Raw genomic sequence first — 23,231 nt, 5'->3', positions numbered from 1 at the left:
GTTTGTGTGTGTGTGTGTTTGTCTGTTTTTTTGTGTTTTTATGTGTTTGTGTGTTTGTGTGTTTGTTTTTGTTTTTATTTGTGATTTTTTATTTGTGTGTTTGTGTGTGTGTGTGTTTGTGTGTGTGTGTTTGTGTGTATGTGTGTGTGTGTGTGTGTTTGTGTGTTTGTGTTTGTATGTTTGTGTGTTTATGTGTTTGTGTTTGTGTTTGTCTGTATGTATATTTGTTTATGTGTGTTTGTTTGTGTTTGTGTGTGTGTGTGCGTGTGTGTTTGTCTGTGTGTTTGTGTGTGTGTGTTTCTCTGTGTGTGTTTTTGTGTGTGTGTGTGCTTGTTTGTGTGTGTTTGTTTGTTTGTGTGTGTGTTTTTTTTTGTTTTTTTTTTTTTGTTTTTTTGTTTGTTTGTTTGTTTTTTTGTTTGTGTGTTTGTGTTTTTTTGTGTTTTTAGGTGTTTGTTTGTATGTTTTTTTGTTTTTATGTGTGTTTGTTTGTCTGTTTGTGTGTTTTTGTTTTTGTGTTTTTTTTTTTGTGTGTTTGTTTTTTGTTTTTTTTGTTTGTGTTTGTGTATTTGTGTGTGTTTGTGTGTGACATTGTGAAGATGTTTCATAGTTCATTTTAGATTTTTTTTTCGTTGAAATGTAAGAGTTGGAATATTTCAGTAGTGTTTTGTCGTGGTTTACCTTGTGTCTGTTAAATTCTCTTGATGTTTCAAAGTTCATTTTTGATTTTTTTTTTTTTTCGTTGAAGTCCAAGAGTTTGAAAATTTAAGTACTGTTTTCCAGTGGTTTACAATGTAACTGTTACATTCTTTTGATGTTTCAAAGTTCATTTTGTATTTTTTTTTTGTTGAAGTGCTAGAGTTGGATTATTTCAGTAGCGTTTTGTCGTGGTTTACCTTGTCACTGTTACATTCTGAAGATGTTTCAAAGTTCATTTTGGACTTTTTTTCGTTGAAATGTAAGAGTTTGAATATTTCAGTAGTGTTTTTGTCATGGTTTACCATGTCACTGTTACATTCTGAAGATGTTTCAAAATTCATTTTGGATTTTTTTTCGTTGAAAAGCAAGAGTTGGAATATTTCAATAGTGTTTTGTCATGGTTTACCTTGTTTCTGTTTCATTCTTAAGATGTTTCAAAGTTCATTTTGGATGTTTTTCATTGAAATGTAAGAGTTGGAATATTTCAGTAGTGTTTCGTCGTGGATTACCTTGTCACTGTTACATTCTGAAAATGTTTCAAAGTTCATTTTGGATTTTCTCAAAGAAAAGAAAAAAGTTATTGTCCAATTCTAATTTTCTCCATAGAAAATAAAAAATCTCCGACTTTTCTATTAAAACATTCTAAGCGTCGACATGCTAACGTATCCTAAATAATAGAAATATAACAAATTAATGCATAAAATACTTTTATTGAAAAAACAACATGTAGAATATTAACATAAAAATATATTACATACAATATAATACACTATTAATATTATTGAGCCACTTTGAACATTTTGAATCTGTTCCATAATATAAATCATTAGGTTCTCTATTAATACTAGAGTCACTCTCTTCTCGTAGTTCATAACGACTTGAATAATCATTATTACATTTTGAGTCGTATACAATTTTTACTGGAATGTCACATACAGGTTCAATAGACATTTCATCCTTGCAATTATTTAATTCATTGACCATATGATCTTTGGTAGTAATAATGTTCACTTATGCTTTATTCTCTTATAATTTATATTGACATTCATTAGTGATATTGGCTGCCAATGGTCCTTTTATTTTCACTGTGATTTCATTGTCTATTATCACATTATTTTTCAGAGGTAACAGTTCCGGCACGTAGACAAGATATGGTTTATGATATTAGTAGAACAGTAGGTCTTTCTTTCTATGACCTTCCGTCGAATGCTAATACCCGAAAGCTTACCATAGGATGTATCCGTAGGTAATGTTTTACAAGCAACACTAGCAAGGAGTTGTCCTCTATCATCGACGATTATTTTTATGTTCGTATTCTCTTTGAGTGCAATCATCTCTGGTAATGATACTCTCGCATATCCACCATTTACACGATGGAAATTCTTGGGTACTCCAAATAAATCTAAACTCTCACTGTCATGACAACGCACGCATACGTTTTCGATAGTGCTACCACTTGTACTTGTTTCATAGTTCAAATAATTCTACTTGTTTGCACTAACTGCTACGATAAAACTAACATGTGAACACATTTTTACTGGGGGTTTATTCACAGGTTGAAGATACATTTCATCTTTGCTATTTTTAAGTTAATTAACTATCTTATCAATGGCAGTAACTATTGCTTGAACTTTGCTTTTCGTCCATTCATCTTTATATTCCTTATTGATATTTTCTAGCAATACCCTTTTTATTTTTCCCCGCAATTTTGCTGTCTATTATCATATTATTTTTAACAGGTAACATTTCCACCCCGTTGACAAGATATGGTTAATGATATTAGTAGAAGAGCAGGCCTTTCTTCTTTTGATCTTCCGTTGAATGCTAATACCCAAAAGCTGACGATATGGTTTAACACTGGGTAACATGTTACCACAAGCACTAGCAAGAAGATGCCCCTCTTCATCAACTATTATTTTTATGTTGGCATTCTCTTTGAGTGCAATCATCTCCGGAAATCTCAATCTCGCATATTCACCATCATAAGATTTGAATTTTTTTCGTGCTCCAAAGAAATTTAATTCCTTACTGTCATGACACTGCATGCATACGTTTCCAATAGTGCTACCACTTGTACTTATTTCATAGTTTAAATACTTCTCCTTGTCAGTATTCAATGCTACAATAACACTATCATGTGAACACACTTTCTTAAAATGCTTCATCCTCACTTTTTTATAGATATTATTTATGTGTTTATCGTTCCACTGCGTAAAAAATACTGATTTAATACATGCAATAAACTAGGTAGTGTCGATAACCGGCCACAGAGTACCAGTGGGAAAGCCGCATCGTGTCTCTGAGCAAGCATAGAGTACAATTGTTAGAGCCGTACTTTTAACAGAAACATGATATTTAACACCAAAACAATGGTTTCGTGAACAGTATGAATTTTCATGGTATGGTGATTCTGATTACAACTTAAAAAAACAAAACAAAGATAGATATGAATTTTTAAGGCATGGTGATTTCTATCTGTCCGATATCTTAGATTAACACAGAAAGGGAGTACTGTCTGCTTGTATGATAGGGGGACTGTCTGCTTGTATCTGTTATAGCTACACTACTTACTACTACTATTACTACTACTACTACTACTACTACTGCTACTATTACTTCTATTATTACTACTACTGCTACTACTACTACTACCACTACTACCACTACTACTACTACTACTCCTATTAGTACAACTGCTACTACTACTAATACTACTACTACTATTACTACTGCAACTATTACTACTACTGCTACTTATGCTATTGCTACTACTTTATGATCACTAACTGCCTAGGTAAATGAAGATGTGCACTTGATCGATCTCTATGTTGCCCGACTTCACCTCTTCATCTCCAGTTACTCCTAATCTTAGCGATGTAGTCTTCTTACGATTAATTTTTAAATCTATTTTGGCAACCTAAACTCACAAAACCTCTAAAAATTCATTCATTTTGCAAACTTTTTCATCTAGGATACTTGAATCATTGGCGTAATCTAAGTCTAGGGTACTTTTGATTCGTGTTCTCCATTGCCTTTGCTGTTCTCCAAAGGACAAAGTCCAACAAAATGATTCATATAAAGAGGGTTAGGACGCAACCCTGCTTAGCTTCTTACTTTTGCAGCAATCATTTTAGTTTGTGAAAATTGTCTTTCGAATTTACGAATTAACAAATGATTTACCCATTGATGTTCGGTATGTGAAAAAGGATTGGCGTGCTTAAAAAGATGGTAGTATAAAAAAAAAAACTACTACATATAAGACTAATGAAAGTACATAGATTGTTTAAACATAATGGTATATATCCCTTTGAAGCTTGAATTTTTTTTTCAAAACTGTTTTGATTGTCCCTTAGTAGCCCCAGTCTTATTTGTGGTAATTTCATTTTAAGTTCGAACTCATTGTCAATTTTAATTTCTGCTCGTTTCAGGTTTAATTTATTTCTTCATAGTATTATTAATCCATTTTGACTTATATTTGTTTTGATTTCATTTATTCATTCAAATTAATTTATTGGTGTTTTAAGTTTGACTTCTTATATGATTGTGTTTTTGCTCCTCTTAAGTTTTGATCTGGTTCCTTTTTTTGAAAAATTCTTTTGAAAACATTTTTAAACCAATTTTGATTGGATTAGTGCTATCATGGGTTTCGTAGAAATATATGTAAAGTTTTCTAGTGATCTCTCTTGTCATTGAGTAACTTTTTTTTCTTAGAGGTTAATAAAGAACTACTTAAATGTCCATCGTATTTCCATGATTTCCATAAAAACATCATTGCTAATGGGAATTTCAAGCATAATTTCAACTTTTCCCTTCTTTTCTAGATCGCCCGTATTGCCTTTCCAATGAAACACTTGTTTATGGCTTAGCAATTGGGGAATACGTAAACATTCCTTGCAGAGTTGGAGGGTTCCCGCAAGAGTATTTAATTTACAAATGGAAATTTAATAATAGTCACGAAGTATCTGTGATACCAGAAAATCGCAGTAAAGTTAATGAATCAGGAAGTTTTATAATTTACCGCATTGTTGACGAGTTTGATTATGGAGTATTAACATGTTCCACAAGTAATGAAATTGGAGCCAGCAAGGAGCCATGCCGTTTTCAAATTGTACCTGCTGGTAAGTAGTCTTTGCTTTTTTAGTGACTGTTGAACTCCGAATATCTTTTTGTGTCTCATTAAGTGAATTTAATACTTTAGAAGTTTTCAAGTCCAAAATTCAGAATTTGAGATTTTAGCGTCAATGTATTTGATAAACTCTTATGTTTATACAGATAGTCGAAGGAGAAAAACAAGAAAACAATAAAAGAAAGCATCAGTGCTACCCGTGAAACAAAGGGATTTTCCTTGTTGTTCAAGCCATGAACAACATTAGACACGTATATTACACAAAGAAAAAATGTCTTTGGGTTTTTCGTCGTTTCACTGTCTTTGGGTTTTTCTTAGTTTGACTAGTAACGATCGAACTACTTACGAAATGTCATCGTTATCTTGGGCATCCCCTCCAAGTATTTTACTATAACGTCATTTATGATTGTAACCAATGATTATGACTTCATTCATCATCTTGCTTACAAAGAAGCAGCTTTTTTCTGTCAAAACAAAATTGTTTCTATTTTAAAGATTGTTCTTTGTTAACTACAAAAGATACTAGATGTAAAAATTCCCTTTAAAGTGAGCCATCAAATAACTCTCTATGATGTTCCAGTGCCCTTCTGGCAGTGAAGAAGGTTAAAGACTGAAAAGAGACACGCATAAGTGCTTCCCAGTGTGATTTTTCTTTTGATCCAATTTGGTTTCAAAATAACTAATTTTCGGTCACTATTGACCGACATTCGTCCTTTACTAGGTTGCACCTGCCACTGCAACCAAAGTTACAGCTATCACTGCGATCATTATAAGCCAACCAGTAAAAATAAGGAATGATGAAAAAAATGAAAACAAACTTTTTCCTATTTAACATAATAATAGTTTGAGATTACAGTTTAACAGTGTATTTTAAACTTACTTTGGACTGTTTATACTTAGGTGTACAATGAAGCAAAAATTATAGACTTTTTTTTCTAACCGATGATTAGAGTATTAAAATCAAAACCAGTACTTTTTTCAAATTAGCCTTATGTAGTTTTTTGCCTCAGATCAAAAACTAGCTTTTTATTTTTTTTAGTGACAAGCAAAATATAAAAAACTGACATAAAAACTAAAAAATTCCAATTTCCAATTAATTTTCTGTTCCGAAAAATCACTTTTTGCAAAATAGGGAAACTTTATCAGAGGCAACGCTATAGCGATGCCTATATATAGTAAAGGCCAAAATGCTTTAATGTATTTTTCTTTTTTTCCCGAAGGCACTTCATATGGAAGGGGTGGTTGTATAAGCTTTGGGAAGTGATCATTCGATTGAAAACTGTAATTTGGTTCGATTGGAATTGTGATTTGTAAGTTTTATAAGCTAAGCCTTGGGGGTATATAAGGTTCTTATGGAAGGGTTGGTCGAATAACCTTTGTAGTAGACTCAATTGATTGGAAGTTTAAAGTTATAGTTACATTTGTAAGAGTAAAAAGCAGTCGGAGGGAAACTAGCCCTCCACCCGTGCCTTCTTTTCCCCAAATGCATCCTTTTGAAACTTTGAAATAGCAATTTGTTCGAAATAGTCCAAAGATCATATAACAATGCCTCCAGGGTTGACACAACCCTATGGAGCCTGAAAGTAAGGGTTCTAGGTTATGCCCCAATTGTATACAAGATCTTCATGGAAAGGTCGGTCGTACAAAACTTTAGAGGAGGCTCATTTGATTGGAAATCGAAAGTTCTAGTTCCCTTTTTAAGAGTCAAAAATAATTGGATGGCAACTAGCCTCCCATGCCTTCTTTTTCCCCAATGCGTCCGAGCGAATTTTTCATACAGCCATTATGTTCAAAATAGTCCAAAGATCATATAAAAGTGCCTCCAGGGTTGAAATAATCTCCCAGAGCCCGGAGTAAGGGTTGGAAGTTACATCTCCGAGGGCATATAAGCACTATTAAAGGTGCGTATTCGTACGTTGTCATGACAGTGAGAGTTTAGATTTCTTTGGAGTACCCAAGAATTTCCATCGTGTAAATGGTGGATATGCGAGAGTAGTTCTAGATTCTGGCAAGGCCACCAAAATTACAAATATAAAAAGATGGTTTTGAATTTTGTGAGTATGTGCGTATTTTATGTGCGCTGCCTATGATCTTTGGACTATTTTTTAAGCAAATGGCTGTCTCAAAATTTTGTCTCAAATTATACCTATGAATCCTACTACCTACACCTTTTTCGGCACTTTTATTTCTTAATGCGTTAGTTCTAGATTCTGGCAAGGCCACCAAAATTACAAATATAAAAAGATGGTTTTGAATTTTGTGAGTATGTGCGTATTTTATGTAAGCTATTTTTATAGGCCAGATTAGACTGTATCCTCATAAATGTGGTTTGAATCCCTTCCACCAGTGTTTTACGTTTTAGGTGGAGTCACTGAAATACAGAGGTTTTTAGTCCAATCTTCATGTGAAATATAACCTGTATCAATGTATCAACATCCCAACGAAAAAGGAATCAGGTTATAATTAACGACAACACCTAAAACCTAATTGATTTGATATCAGATTGGATAACAGTTGTAAAGGACTATTATCATTTGACAATCGTTTCAGAGGCGTGAAACGATTCAGAGACGTCACAATAGTCCATACAAGTATATTTTACTTGCTATTAGAGTCTTTAGTCGTTATGCATATGCCATTCCATTGCAGTCAAAGAGAGTTGATGAAGTTACTAAATATCTTGAATCCATCATTGAAGAAGATTGTTATAGAAAACTGCAAACAGACTTGGGTAGTGAACTTGTTATCCCACATGTAAAAAAGGTTTTATTGAAATATAATACGATGCTCTATCTCAGTCATAGTCCAAAACAGGCAGCAGTGGCTGAACGATTGATAAGAAAGATTCTACTTCTAAACTCAAGATATGGTAAATTGAAAAATACTGCTGCTTTTATTCATGATTTAGATAACATCTTGTTGATTTATAATCAGTGCCCTCATCGATTCCTGTCCAATATGTGTACTCTGGAACTTCATCAAGGAGGCGATGATAAACTTGACATTTTCCTTAAAAATATTGCAATTAAAGGTAAGTCAAAAAGAGATTCAATGTTGGTGATACGGTTCAAATCAATCGAACTAATAATGTGTCTGAAAAGGGGAAATAAATATGGTCCACTGAGCTTTTTATGGTTTTAAAAGTCTGAGACACTAAACCTGTAACGTATTGTCTAAGTGAAATGGAAGATGAAGAGATTCTGGGTGGTTCTTATTACTATGAATTGCAAAAAATTAAAAATAATGGAATCTACCAGATTGAAAAGATATTAAAAAGCCGAACTCACAGGGGCAAGAGATAGTTGCATGTTCGTTGGCTAGGATACAGCTCTTATTTTGATTTTTTTATTGCCTTTGAAGACGTGCACAATGCTTAATGATTTCTATGTGACATTATGTTCATTTTCTCTTGCCCCCTATATGGTAATTTGAATAAAAAAAGCGACTTTTGGACAAAACTCTCCGCCGCCATCAAATTTTAGGAAAAGTATGAAGTTGTTCTTGTTGCTTCTATTTTCAAAAATACATATGATATCTTGGGAAAAGATCGTACATATGACATGAAAGGTAAACCACACGATTGGCCACTCCTTACCGAAGAATGGATAGAATCACTTAACTCTGCTTTGTCACACTACCATACAAATAGTTTGGTAGCCTGAATGATTTGTGTTGTGTAATCAATTGACGAATCTCTGCTCGTAAGAATGGTGCACTCCAGTCAACGATTCAATGGAACATGGCAAGATATATATTAGCTCTCCCGTTGAGAATGACAAGATTCATCTCAATGATAATCTGAGAGATATTCTTGGTTTTAAACAGAATATAAACAAGGGTAAAAGTGATGGAACCACCAGTGGGATGGGACACGTTATTTTTGCAGACTTTGCAACCGGCTTCTCCTCGGACAGTTGTATATTTCTTTATGAATCCTTTGTTAAGATATCGAGAGTTGGCAGTAGCATTATCCCCCGCCTACGTGCTATTGAACAAAAACCACCCACAATTACATTCATCATTTCAACATAAAGACCTTCAACATATTCCTGTAAACACTTCATATTTGGAACTCTGTCATTTAACAATAAAAAAAGAATTATCCGATCCCTTGGCAATAACAAGAGGTTTTGCCGTGATTACATGTAATTTTCACCCCACTCAAAAATAAGACGACTAATAGAAAAAATACATTTGTTTGTCCTGATATTGATAGATGTGTTGCTATTCTTAGACCATGAAATTTGGGTCATGGTATGAAGTACTACAAAGGTCGTTCGTAAATGTCGGGCTACGGTCTTGGCAATTGTTATGCTAAGTTTTTCCCCTCTGCACTATCCCTGGCTAAAAATACATTGTTCCAGTTGCCACGGACTTTCCGTCCCTTAAACTTTACGATTTGGGCTCTGGGAAGGATCTTGAAGAAAGTGTTTCAGAAAATTTCAAGTCCAGCACACGATTGCTATGCGAGCAATTGAAATCGCGACAAAGTTGAAAAGGTTTAAAAAGGTCGAAAAACACCTAATCACTCATCTGTCTCAACTGGGTCAGAAACAAAAGATATCACTCTTGTCAAAGAAGAAAAGGAAAACCAAGAGAAAAGATTATTAGAGAGAAAAATTGTTTCTTTTCCTAGAAAGAAATGATATATCTACAGCACAAGGAAACCCTACCCTCATTCACCTCATCATTGAATCTTTTCAATGCAGAGAATGTTGATGTGAGTTTAAAACATGGTTACTATAAACAATTTTACCCACAATAACCGATCTTGGAAAATATTCATTTTCAAATTTATTCCACACTTATAGATTCGCATGTGGCAGTCAAAAATCTAACAATCAAAACCCGAGTGCTGCCGAGGGGCTATCTTATGGAAACTGTGTACTACACAATTAGTTTTGACAAATCAGGGTCTACATAAGTGGAACCTTGGTGAGTACTAGCAGCAATATATCTAACTGTGCAAGCTACATACAATTCATGTTGATGACTCCAAAGTCCTATAAGAAGTTGAGGGGCTTAGCCATTGGATATAATATGAAACCGATACTGACTCTACCAGCGCACTTAGATAGGTGACAACTAGTTATTTACACTTAGTTGGGAAAATAAATCATGAAATTTTTAATATACCCCAATGGTTGATTCCCAATGTTAAGATTAACATGAAGTTACAACTTACCCCGTTCAAGTTTATTTTGTAAAAGGTACTTGCCAATGCGCCTGATGCAACAGTCTCTCTCATTTCAGTAATACTTCAAGCACAAAAACAACAGGTTATGAGTTCTGTTGCTTTGGCAATTGAAAAATTCAGAGCCATTGGAAATAATATCTAACTGCTAGTTCCTCACACAATCACCAATCAACGATATATTGCCGCAGGCTCACGTACCTACACCGACCTTTAATTTTTCAATGGTGAAATGTCTTCAAAACTTACTTTGGCATTTGTAAAAAGTACTAGTGCCGTAGGATCATGCATAGGTTCTCCTCACAAATTAGAAATGTTTGGACTTTCCGCTCTTGGGTGTAAACTAAATGGAATTCCATTCTACAATTTATCCTTTGATAGATCCTATAGAACCCTATATGAATTGACAATGCAATCCCAAGATCGAGATTCGTATCTATTAGAAAATCGTATAGCCGATACAATGTTTGCAAAAAGTCACGGTATCCTTGTATTGGACTTGTTTGGTACTCAAGATATGAGTATTGTCCGAACAGGTACTGTACCTTTAGAGTGTACCTTTGCCAAGACATTAGCGGAGACTGTAGCATTAATCTCGCCAAATCAATTTGAAACCTACTGGTAAATTGGCCCCGATGGTTTTGTGTTAGACTTGGCACCATGCACACAAAACAAGTAATCAATATATTCAACTTGGGATCCGTGCATGCCCAAATAAGAAACATATTGCATACCCTGTGATTTCCTTATACATATTAATAGTGCTAGCGATAGCTTTATCATTGTAATAGTAGCCCGTCGAATTTTAAGACGGGTCATTAGCTATGTATCTCTCAGACAGCGAAGAATATATGATTTCAGAATCATTCAGAATCATTTATTAACATAAAAGCTTTCGTAGTCAGGGTTTAAATCCCGACTAAATCGCGCTATTATTTACAAAGTAAACAAAGACACAAAAAAAAATTAATACACATGTCACTTATTGTAGACAGAAACATAAAAAGGCGCAAACGAATTGCTGAAGCGATTAGTGCGACACTTGGGCTGGGCTAGCTTTGTTGCTTTTGATCTTGTAGTTACTTTTTTGTCAGCATTGGGGGTAATATATTTCTGTGTTTATCACTTGTCAGAAGAAACTGGCCAAATTTACAGATAAGTTGAAAACGGCGATCGTAGAGTGACGGCAAATTTAGTTGAGACAGTGCTGATTCCTAATCGGTGTACTGATCAGACAGTATGGCCTTCACCGCTTATTTCTGGACTGATTCGAGTACTTCGCTCATATAGGCAGTGTTCTGAACCTGTGGACCCCATACAGGGCACGCATACTCTAATATCGGGCGAATATATTTCAGGTAGGCTGTTTTCAATTGTGGCACTGAAAAACCAAATCTTCGCATCAGTAAAAGGGTACGCATGGCACAGTTCGCCTTTTTCACTACCTCTTGGACGTGGAGGCTAAGCGAACAGTCAACGCTGAACGTAACACCGAGAATAACTGCCGACTATACGCTTTGGTATGGTGGAGGGGGGTACTGAAAATCCCTTTTGAGAGGGTTAAATCGAAGAATTTTGGTTTTCGTTTCGTTGATTTGGAGGCTGTTTTCAGAACACTGGTCTCTAAAGTTGTCGATAAATGATTCATTGAACTGGGGAATGGTTTGAGACTTCTCAATGAGGTATTTTAAGACGGCGGAAAGGTCATCCACGAATTTGAACCGTACGTCAAAATCGACATGGACGAAATGGGTCACCTCCAAGAACAACAAGGCAGCGAGTTTAGTGCCTAGTGGGGCACCACACGTAAGCTCAGACCATTCCGAATCAGTATCACCCGGGTCGAGACCATATACAATCTGTAGTCGGTCGCGTAAGAAATCTATTATTAATAAAAGAATATGTCTGCAAGCTCCCATAACCTTCAGATTGTTCACTGCAGTATAATGGCGGATCAAGTCGAAGGCTTTTCTATAGTCGGCTAGGAGGAGATCTACAATTGTGCAACCTTGGTCAAGCCATTCAACTATAAGGTGATACAGACGCACAAGATCAACAGTTGTACTACTACCTTTCAAGCACCCGTATTGGTATGGATCAAGAGAGCCCTGGACTTGTGACATAAGTTCCTGATATATAAATGATTCCGCTACCTTAGAGAGGTTCGGAACTATCGAAATTGGGCGGAGTTGGTCGCAAGATTTCGGGTTTTTCACTTTTGGAATGACGCGCACATAAGCTCTCTTCCAAACACTGAGGAACACTTGTTCGCAAAAACACTGATTAATAATAGAGCTGAGTGGCTTTGCGAGAAAGATGGAGAACTCGCGTAACAACTTGACAGGGAGTTCACCAGGGTAAGACGCACAGTTTACTTTCAGTTTCTGAAGTTCCTTAAAGACGGCATATTCAGATACTTCAAATGTCTCATCAGTCTCGGTGTCGGCAATGATACTCTCAATTTCTGAGTTTAAGATTGATGGGTATGTGGTGCATATGCCGGAGAAAAAATTGTTCACTTCAGTAGCTGATGTCAGTGTGCCGTCATCTTTGAGTAGTCTCAGGTCCTTTGGCGTTGATTTTCCTGCAAGGGTTTTGACCGAGGAGTGCCATTTGTGAGGGTCAGTATGTAGTAATGGCGTTATTTTCTCTTTTACATACTGTCTTTGGGCTAGTCTGTTTAACTTCACAATTCTGTTACGCAAACTGGCTGCAGCCGCTTGATCTCCAGCTTTGTGGTGACTACAGCGAGTTTTTATCATCTGCTTGAGTTCGCAGATGATCCATGGTTTGTCAGTGTCACAAACTGTAATAACTTTTATTGGAAAAAAAACGTGGAACTTTTCCAACAGAAGCCTGTTCAGCTTGCTGACTTTGACATTAATGTCGGCCTCTGCACAAATGTCCTCAAAATCGTAAGTACCAATCCAGCGACCGAATTGAGCTATTGAAGACATTATGATGGGCCGAATTGTGGTTTTTGTTCGTTTCGGTCGTGGGATACTTGCTTGTGCTTCCCAGAAAATTATAAAATGGTCAGAATTCTGAAGGGGACCTAGAGATCGGGGAGCGTTCTAAAGATCTGCCAAGTTCGTAAAGATCATGTCAAGAGTACTGCCACTTTGGTGAGTCTCTTACTTGTTTCATATCCAAAACGTTTGAGACCCACTGACGATTGGTCTGATTGAAATCGCCAGCAATCACAAACGCAGGGGAAGAGTACTTGTGGCGCATTCTGTTGACGAACACTTGTATGTGCTCAATAAGTTCTTTTCTGTTCCCAGCGCTTTCTGGATAATACACTGACGCAACTATTAAGCAGGAGAATCTTTGTGACAGATGTGCCGGTCTGCACTCCACCCACATAATCTCATGGCTCGAATCATTGGGGCTACTTAACAGTTTTGATGGTAGGTCGTCACGTATATAAAGTCCTACGCCACCTTCGCGACGGTCAATGCCTCGGTCACGTCGAGTGTTGATGTAGTTTCTGTAACCTTTAATCCGTGCAGTCTTCTCAGTAATGTCCCAACACTCGCTGATAATTGCAATGGGTACGTTATTCTGCTTAATTAACACCTCCAGCTCGTCCATTTTATTGTTCAAAGATCGAGCGTTACACATTAGCATATTTGGAAGTTTGTATTTTGCTGAGAATCGCTCCGGACGCAAATTTGGAGGAGTAGGTTCCGAAGCACTGCAGTTAACATTCGCTATAAACCAGGGAACAAGTAGGGGTGGAGTATCGTGAGGAGGAGTGCAACGGATTACGACTAGGTTACTCGTCCTCGTCAGCCGGTCCTTTGTCTTTCTCCTGCGGGAGATATGCACCGGGATTCTCATTTGGCGTTTCTTTTTTCCTCCTCGTTTGCCACGGTGGGTTCGCTTATTCAAGCAGTCCGATAAGCGAGAGCACTCTGGTGGCTCTAAGCAGCGAGCTATCTCAGTGCGCACTGGTGGTTTTTTTAAGAGTCCAAATAGCCACAAGTTACAAAAGGTAGATGGTGCCACTGATAAATCCAGTGATTGAATCTTCATTAGAGCCGATTTTTCGTATTTAATTTGCATGATGAGTGTACAAAGTAAAGTCAGGAACAGCATGTCTTTAGTTACTTTCACTATCAAAGCAGGACTCCGGTTAAAACGAGCACTGGACTAGCTAAACTAAGAAGTCGGAGGCAGCTTTTTCAAAGCACTCTCACCGCCGTTTTAATCGAGGACACATCAGGGAAACCTAAAGAGAGAGCAAGAGATCACCAGGAGCAAGGGAAGCGTCGAGACCTGCTCACCTGTTCCCTGCAATTTAAGGCTAATTAACCGGCAGGTACCAATACCGCGCTTCCGGCAGGTTCTCTCCCATCTTCTGCTTGGTCGCAAGTGATCCACGCAGTCCACACGACTTCACTAAATTCAGAAGAAACATAAACATATACACACGCCGATTTTAACCTTTTTTTCGCGCCTGAAAACCAAACTCACAAACAAGAATAGCAACGCTGCGCGGCCAAATATCACGCAATCAGCGCGTGCGCATCCAATAGACACACCTGGTTCCTAGTATATGGCTCTTCTTAACTGGAAAAAAAAATATTCACTTACTTGAAAAATCACAATTATAAATCTGGTTTCAAAAATTATCCCAAAAAAATATCCAAATCTTATTCAAAACTAGTGAAATGACAAAATATATTTTTCTTAGTAATTTCACCCATGGTTGCCAGACGACCCATTTCAGGGTCGACCTATTTCAGGGAGATTCATCCATTTTCAGTCCTCTTGGCTTACCATATGCATTCTACACCCCACATATCAAAACCTTCCTTGAGCGAAATGGGAAATCTATTATTCAAAATTGGAAGCGAGTACAAAATTTGTTGCCCAAAAGCTGTGGTTTTCGTGCACTACTCTATTATTTGTTTTTTGATGTAATGGCTATACTTACAGTGATTTTCTCAGCATTTATCTAGACAATCCGCGACTGAATGACGTCATAGTGGAAATTACTCTTTCCTACCTGTACACTATTGATTTCAGTTCCCTAAGAATAAAATATTTTAATAGCCTAATACTTGTAAATCTGTCTATTAATAAAAATGTACATACAATAAAACTCTTAGTCTTTATCTTTTATATTTATTCTTCTACGTGTAGGTAGTCATCGAAAAGGACTAGTGGTGGCAAATCGTTAGGGTTGAACTTGTACTGATCTTGGCGTGCAGAGTCAGGGTCATATTTTCTACAGTATAATGTAACTTCACTTTTGTCACATCTCTTTGTGGAGTCAATGATACTATTTTGGTTCATATAGAAAAATTTATGTATTTCAATTTCCTTATTTGAATCAATATCTCACTCGGCATTCTCATATGAAGGATCAATTTCTGTAACTGCCAAATAGAAATCAGTAGGTTTATAATCATAGTAGCCATTCAATTCTAGGCAATGACGTAGAAACCATACTCTCTTTTTATTCAAGTAATTGAAGTGTTGACCAGGTCCTTTCTTCGAAAACAATTTAAAAACACGACGATACCACTCTCTTAGAAATAAATTGAAATTGTGCTTAGGTTTTTTTCTCAATATTACCAGGGTAAGTATTTTCCCATTGATTACAATTATCAGAGTGACAACTGAGGCTAGAAAACACCTAGTGTGAGAGTTGTAAACATCTTCAAGACAAGAATTACACTCTTTAATTTGCACTGCATATCCTCTATGTGATTTAAATTGATTTCATAATCTAAAGTTTTTGTCATAGTCTAGTGCCGTTCTCACAGGATGACCAGCTGTCCAATGTATACAAACATAGTGGGCATATGTAGAACATTTTTCACTGATAACTCTCATACTGAAAGGTAGAAACTAATTTGCGATCGAAAAGGGGACGTTTTGTTTTACTTCTAGAGAGAGAAGGAGTAATCGAGTGACGTCACACTTCAAAATTAATTAAACCTGTTTGGACCGAATTTTTTAAAATTACCGACTGATTCGTTATTCTCATGAAAAATAGAGAGTGAAAATCGTTCGGATATCAACATAGAAAAGCTTGATTGTCTAGGAAGTGTTCAAAAGCAAGCCTACAATATCATTTTTATGTTTTGATTAGTATGTCAATATATTGAGTAAATGCGTTTGGCCCGTGATGTAAAAGCATTATGCAATAATCCTTGGCCGAGGAGTTTTCTTTCATGAAATTTTCACGCATTCTTTGATAGCATATTTTCTTTCGCTTCGATATTTTTTTAAACTGATCGTTTAGATTCAAACATTTTTCCAAAGTCACAAGATTATATGTGATTTTTTGTTTCTCTAATCCATTAATTTTTTAGCTCTTGACACTGTCACTGCTAATTACAGATTAACTAACAAAGCCAAAGAGTAAATATTCTGTCTGCTTCAAGTACCATTTCGTCGCCTATTGACTCCCTAGAGAGAGGAGCGATGAACCATTCAAATATCTAACAAAAAAAAATTTTTTTTATTTCAAAACATTTTTATTTCAAAAATAGAATCGTAACATGGTTGTCTCACTCTTTTGCATATACTGAATCAGATGATTGTCTTCAATTTAATTCACTGATGCATTTAATCCATCTTGTAATCTATGTACATGCATTATATTCACTTTTTCTGCAAAACATAAATGCTCCTCCGACTTTATTTTGCTCAATGATATCACATATCTTGCAAACATGTCATCCCATTCAAAGGTTAGCCGACAACTCCTTGTAATTTCTAATACAAAATTAGGTATTCTTGGCTTCATTTCACTTTCGCTAGCATCTTCAACATCCAACAGAGAAAAACCACTTATATCCAATAATAAATATGTTTTCTATGAACAAAAATCTATATTCACAATGTTGACGTTCTGAAATCATCATCACTGCTACTATTAAGAAAAATTATAGTTTGGAAAAACAATAAACTATCCGGTCCAATACCCGGTAAGAGGATCAGCAAACTCTTGTGTAACAAGATTAACGGAAAAACCTTAAGAAAAATTATAGTTTGGAAAAACAATAAACTATCCGGTCCAATACCCGGTAAGAGGATCAGCAAACTCTTGTGTAACAAGATTAACGGAAAAACCTTTGTGTGCGGAAGCAAGACAAGGAGCGTTGACTCTCAAACCCTATTGTTGTCAGATTACAAAGTTTTTTTTAGAAGCAAAACAAGTGTCGTTGACACACAAACCCCGTTTCGGTGTTAGACTTTTAAATTTGCAAAAACCAACGTCATCTACATTTAAATTTTCATAAGTAAACAATATACCAACGCCTTGGAGAATAACCTTAGGGCTTGGCATGACAATTTTGGAGGGATTACTAAGTTCTTTTTTCACGTATAGGGGTTCCCCACTGGCTTAGCCAGTTTCAAGGCCTTTTCTTGGTTAAGGCCTTGAAAAAATATCTTGAAGAAAAAAAAGAATTCTAAGATTCTGCCAAGTATCCAGTAACTTAAAAAAGTTTCGATACAGGGAATTGAAGGGATATGTGTGTTGTCACATATTAAGCCCCGCATTACTTTTCTTCGCTCGGTACTAGACTGGGAAAGGGGTATCCCACGAGTACAACCAAACTGAAATATTTTATCTGCTCCAAGAACCAGCTTCCAAAGAAGCAAGAGAAGACGTTTCAAGTCTTTAAGAACAATTGTGTGCAAAGAATCGTCAACATAAACAGGACATAACACGTCTCGAACCAGACAATACGCCAATTTCCTCGGCAGTCTCTAGTCATCGACATGATCAGAACTCAAAGATGGAAATCCTTGGGATATGTTTTACGAATGGAAAACGATTAAACACCAAAGTCCATCTTCCTGTTGCAACCAATAGGAGCGTTGCAAAGGGAAAGAACAAAGAACAAACAACGCCAAACATACCAGGGGAATCTTTTCAGTACTATTAGGTCCATAAGCCACATTGAGAAGACGTTATGGCAACAGTCCATTTGAGAGACGACTGGTGTCTTGTTTTTGATGCCCTGGGCGCCTCCGGAGGCACTGAAGTCGAAGGTAAGAACCAGCTTATGAGAACCCCCTCATCGGCTTTCCTCTAAAACTACTTGAGGGGGAAAGAATGTTAGAAAACTTGTAAGATGCATAAGCCTAAATATGTTTTAAAGATGTCTGAAAATTCTGATATTTCTGTTTTGAATTTTCTACCGTTAGTCTGAGGGAAAATCGAGTCTCTTTGTTGAAATGGACATTCACAAATATGAGCTAAAGTTGAGGTTGGATCATTGGCTGGATCATGTTTGTTAATTAATTTGGTCAAAGTTATGCTCCTTTCACTGTTAAGATTGTCTCACTTTCTGTTATTGTGTTAATATAAGTAAACGTAGATGGAAATCAATACCTTCTTCTTGTTGTTCCACTTTCTGTTGATTTATAAAGTTAGTTCTGAGCCAAAGAAAGAAAGTGAGGATTTCTGCCTCTCATTAGTTTTATTTGCCTGCTATAACCCTTTAAAATTGATAAAAAGACATTCTTAAAATCTTTATAAAACACATCAAAGTTGAGAGCTGAACAAAGCTGGTTTTTACAGAACTGGTTAAAGAATTTAAAGTTTGACCATCTTACATTGCTGAGTCTACGGATGCACTTATTTTGAATTAAAAAATTTATAGAATATGTAGCAAACCAGCAGTCCCGCTACTGGGTAAACATGTGCATACGCTCTTCCACCTGATGGGGGCGATGTTAAAAAGTAAAAATAGCCCGTTCTTAAGTATGAAATTTTTCTTCGAGCCATAGCAAATAAAAGTTTTTATTCAGCAAAGACATTACACGGTTAAAGTTAAAAACATTACAGAATACATAAATAAACAATGCATAAGCATCAAACAAACATAAATTAAGTAGTAGACCCAGCTTTTACTAAGGCTGTCAGCAATGGGTACCAACTCATACTCTTTATCTATTGTTATCAGTTTTAATATGAAGCACTAGGAGACTGAGCTTCGCTCTTTGAAGGAAGTCTAGACAAAAAATATTCAGTGCCCGCACTCTCTTCCAGAAATGCAAACTCCCATACCCTGATTTACACATAGTACATTTTCGATATTTTTACATTTACTAAGCTCACCTATTTACGGGTTGTAGAATAGCCCAAGGGTTTAAATAATCGCGGCAAAGAAAAAAACGACCAGTACACTTACAAATATCTGGTAGATCGCTTTGAATGTTAATATTATTCGTTTCAATCATTGAATATCGAATAATAAAACCACAACGAGATACCAAACAAAATCCAAACCATATCCAAAAATCAAGCCCATTTCCATTAACAATAATACCAATCAACAATCCAAAACAAAATCAAAATAACCACCCCAAATAATTATCCGTTCCAGGTTAAAACATGGATCAGGGTTAAGGTATGTCGGGGAAAAACTTTATACACTTCCTGCACCAGCGCTAGATCCCATCTGAAATCATATAATGTATTACAGGTAATTACTTGGTAAAATGAAGAAAAAAAATGTCTTCCTAAAATATGAAAAGGTTCAAGATGTTAATAATAGTCTATTGAAGGGAATAGAGGATATAATTTTTTAAATATTTAATATTATCGTTAATGATAATGATAAAAATTTTACTTTTTTATATTGGAAGGCAAAATTTCATAAACAATCCCCCGAAACCACGCTTTATTGCGGGTGCAGCAAGATGCCCTACCAGAGTTGCGGCGACTGACCTGTCATGTATTTTAGGAGAAACTAAAAATAAATTTGAGTCATATTGCTCAGGAATTAAAAAATTTTCTAAGCTTAATCCATATTGGAATGTTAATAATTCATTGTAAGTAATAGATTCTCTAGCTTTAATTTCAGCTAAAAGAGTGGACTCATTTGATTTCACTAAATTGTATACAAATCTACCAATTAATTTAGCATTTGTAAATTTAAAAAAGATTATTAAGAAGGATTTTCTTTGTCTAATTTGGCTTTTTTAAAAATTGATACGTATAATAAGAAGGGGAGATGGAGTAATTACTTTTTATAGCTTAGATATGTTTTATGATATACTAGAATTTATTCTATTTAAAGTTTAATAAAATTTAATGGTAATCTACGTATTGGAATTTCTATTGGGGATAATTCTAGTCCATTTATAGTAGACCTGTTTTTAAGCTATTTAGAATATGAATTTATGATTGATAAAAAGAACCCAATTAATATAAAATATTTGCTTTCAAATAATAAAAGAAGTTTAGATGACCTTCTGGTGATGAATAGTGCAAATTTTTAAGAGATTTCAAATAAGATATACCCACCAGAATTAAAGCTAGAATCCAGCAATGGGATTAACTATATATTAATGTTACACCTAATAATACATTAGTTTGTAAAATATATAATAAAATATATGATTTTAATTTTGAAATAGTAAACTTCCAAATAGTTAAGTGCCAACTAGCACACAAAATGGCACTTTTTGTGCCATGTCTCAAGTGGAAAAGCTAAGGCTAGTTGGGTACTTATTAGAGTGACGTTTAACGGCTCATTTGAAAGCTATTGCTCATATCTACTTGATGTTTATCAGTTCTACCATCCGTAAGTGTCATATAGCACTAAAAAAAAATACTTTTTATGTTAATTCTTAACTAGAAAAGCTTGGAAGTATAAAACGAAATCATCATTGCAATAATCATAGTCCAAAACCCGTAACTGGAGGTTTGCAAGAACACCTCTCGTATGTTCCTCCTCCAAACCCCCTTAATAAGCTACGCAATTTAGGTACAAGCACTAATATATCAAATCAAATTATTTGAGGCGTGGTTCTGTTGCATGAGCGTTTGACTTCGAAATAGGGTGTCTCGCGTTCGACTCCTGCTTTTTTTTTAATTGTGGGTTTTTCCCTCTACGGGATCATTTCCAGGCAATTTTCCTGTTTTTGTAAATGTAATGCACTCATTTTGTAAAGCATGTCCCAGAAGGGTATTCGGTCAAGCATTTTGATTTAAAAAAATGTAAGTCATCCATTTCATGGCTAGCAACGACACTCTGAGTAGATCACAAAATCCATACCCCAACGAATTGATTAATTTTGTCAAAATCTTATGAAGGAGGGGAGGGTCAAAGTTGGAGCCAATTTTCCCGAATCAAGTAAAATGAAAGTGAAAACGGAAAAACAAGCCGTAGAATAATAAAGGGGGTAAAGATGTACTAAAGAAAACTGAACTGTTTCAGCGGATGCTTCAAATATGCAGGCTTAGCAGTACTATCCTCTTTTTGGATTTTACAACACCCATTGCAAGGATTACTGTAAAATGCCCACCCAGGATTTCTACAACATGCCCTATTTCTACAACAAGCCCTGTTTCAACAACATAGCCTGTTTCTACAGCATGCCCTGTTTCTACGATATGCCCTTTTTCTGCAACATTCCCTATCTCTGCAACATGCCTTTTTTCTACAACATGCCCTGTTACGTCACGAAACATCCCTGTGTATTCCATGGCACAGCTGGCAAGATTTGCATGACATGCCCTGTTTCCGTCACCAGGTGAAATATTAATTACGCAATATTTTTTACTATTAGAAGGAACACAGCTGACAATATTCCCATGACACCCGGAATCCCATTGACCAGGTGTAATAGAGGATGACGCCATCAAGTTTGACGTAATAGATTTATTTAGGGTGATGTAATCATACATGGATTTATTGGGAATAGCTTAATGACGGCGCAAACCTTGCACAAAGACAGCAGACATGTTGCGTAATGGCGGGGAGCATCTTACGTAATGTATTTTGTCTTCTGCACCAACTATTTATCATTCTGTTAGGACTATTTTAGTATTGTGTAATGTTTATTTTTGTATTTCTTAAGAGTTATTTCTGTTTTGTAGGAATGATTTCGGATTATTTTTGAACTTTTGTATTCTATCACAGCGAAATTCTTTGCAGTGATAGAAATTCGATTTAATTCGAGTGATGGTGATTCAATTTAAAGGAAATGGGAAATTTGTGGGAGGATGTAAAAAGGGAGGCTTCGAATAACTCGGGATGGAGTAGGAGCGTGCGTAGCTGTGTTGGTCTCAGGTGGCTTGGTGCTACAGTGAGTTGTTAGTAGTAGTAGTAATAGTAATTTTGCATTCTGTAAGAAATATTTTGGGGCGAAGTTAGAATTTTATTTGTATCAAGTATTTTGTTTTCTGCATCAACTATTTTTCATTCTGTTAAAACTATTTTGGAGTTGTGTAATCTATTTTTTGTATTTTTTAAGAGTTATTTCTTTTTTAAGGAATTATTTTGGATTATGTTTGAAATTTTATATTCTATAAGAAGTATTTGGGACAATGTTAGAGTTTCTATGTTTTTGTAGAAAGTATTTTGTGTTTTGCGCCAATTATGTTTCATTTGTTAGAACTATTTTAGTGTTGTATAATGTATTTTTTTATTTCTTAAGAGTTATTTCTGTTTTGTAGGAATGATCTTGGATTATGTTTGAACTTTTGTATTGCATAAGAAGTATTTGGGTGCGATGTAGCAAGTATTTTTTGTTCTGAAGCAATTATTTTTCATTCTGTTGGAACTATTTAAGTGTTGTGTAATGTATTTTAATATTTTTTAAGAGCTATTTCTGTTTTGTAGGAATGATTTTGGATTATGTTTGAACTTTTGTATTCTATAAGAAGTATTTGGGGGCGATGTTAGAATTTCTGTGTTTTGCAGCAAGTATTTTGTGTTCTGCACGAACTATTTCTCATTCTGTTAGAACTATTTTAGAGTTGTGTAATGTATTTTTTGTATTTCTTAAGAGTTATTTCTGTTTTGCAGGAATGATTTTGGATTATTTTTAAACTTTTGTATTCTATAAGAAGTATTTGGGACGATGTTAGAATTTCTGTGTTTTTGTAGCAAGTATTTTGTGTCCTGCATCACCTATTTTTTCATTCGGTTAGAATTATTTTAGAGTTGTCTAATGTATTTTCTATTTCTTAAGAGTTATTTCTGGTTTATAGAAATGATTTCGATTATGTTTGAACTTTTGTATTCTATAAGAAGTATTTGGGACGATGTTAGAATTTCAGTGTTTTTGTGGCAAGTATTGTGTGTTCTGCACCAACTAATTTTCATTTTGTCAAAACTATTTTTGAATTGTGCAATGTATGCCATGGTGATGTGGGGGTGTTGTGTGAGCTCTATCAAAGAAATTCCGAATCCTCGCTGTTCAAATAAAATAAAAATGTTTAATTTAGAT

At 35.4% G+C, this 23,231-nt stretch overlaps 1 protein-coding gene across 1 annotated transcript in view; it reads left to right on the top strand.

The window, feature by feature from the left end:
* Nucleotides 1-23,231, top strand: part of LOC148949262 (contactin-6-like) — a 326,188-nt gene that overhangs the window by 199,869 nt on the left and 103,088 nt on the right. The window contains exon 5 of the mRNA XM_089092664.1: nucleotides 4,518-4,814. Coding sequence (XP_088948790.1) covers nucleotides 4,518-4,814 — 297 coding nt within the window. The remainder of the gene's footprint in view (nucleotides 1-4,517; nucleotides 4,815-23,231) is intronic.

This window comes from Artemia sp. Qi Xiang Cuo, chromosome 8 (assembly GCF_049724085.1).
Source record: "Artemia sp. Qi Xiang Cuo chromosome 8, ASM4972408v1, whole genome shotgun sequence".
NCBI classification, from domain to species: domain Eukaryota; kingdom Metazoa; phylum Arthropoda; class Branchiopoda; order Anostraca; family Artemiidae; genus Artemia; species Artemia sp. Qi Xiang Cuo.
Note: the sequence above shows the minus strand (reverse complement) of the source record. Positions and strands in the feature narration are given on the sequence as shown.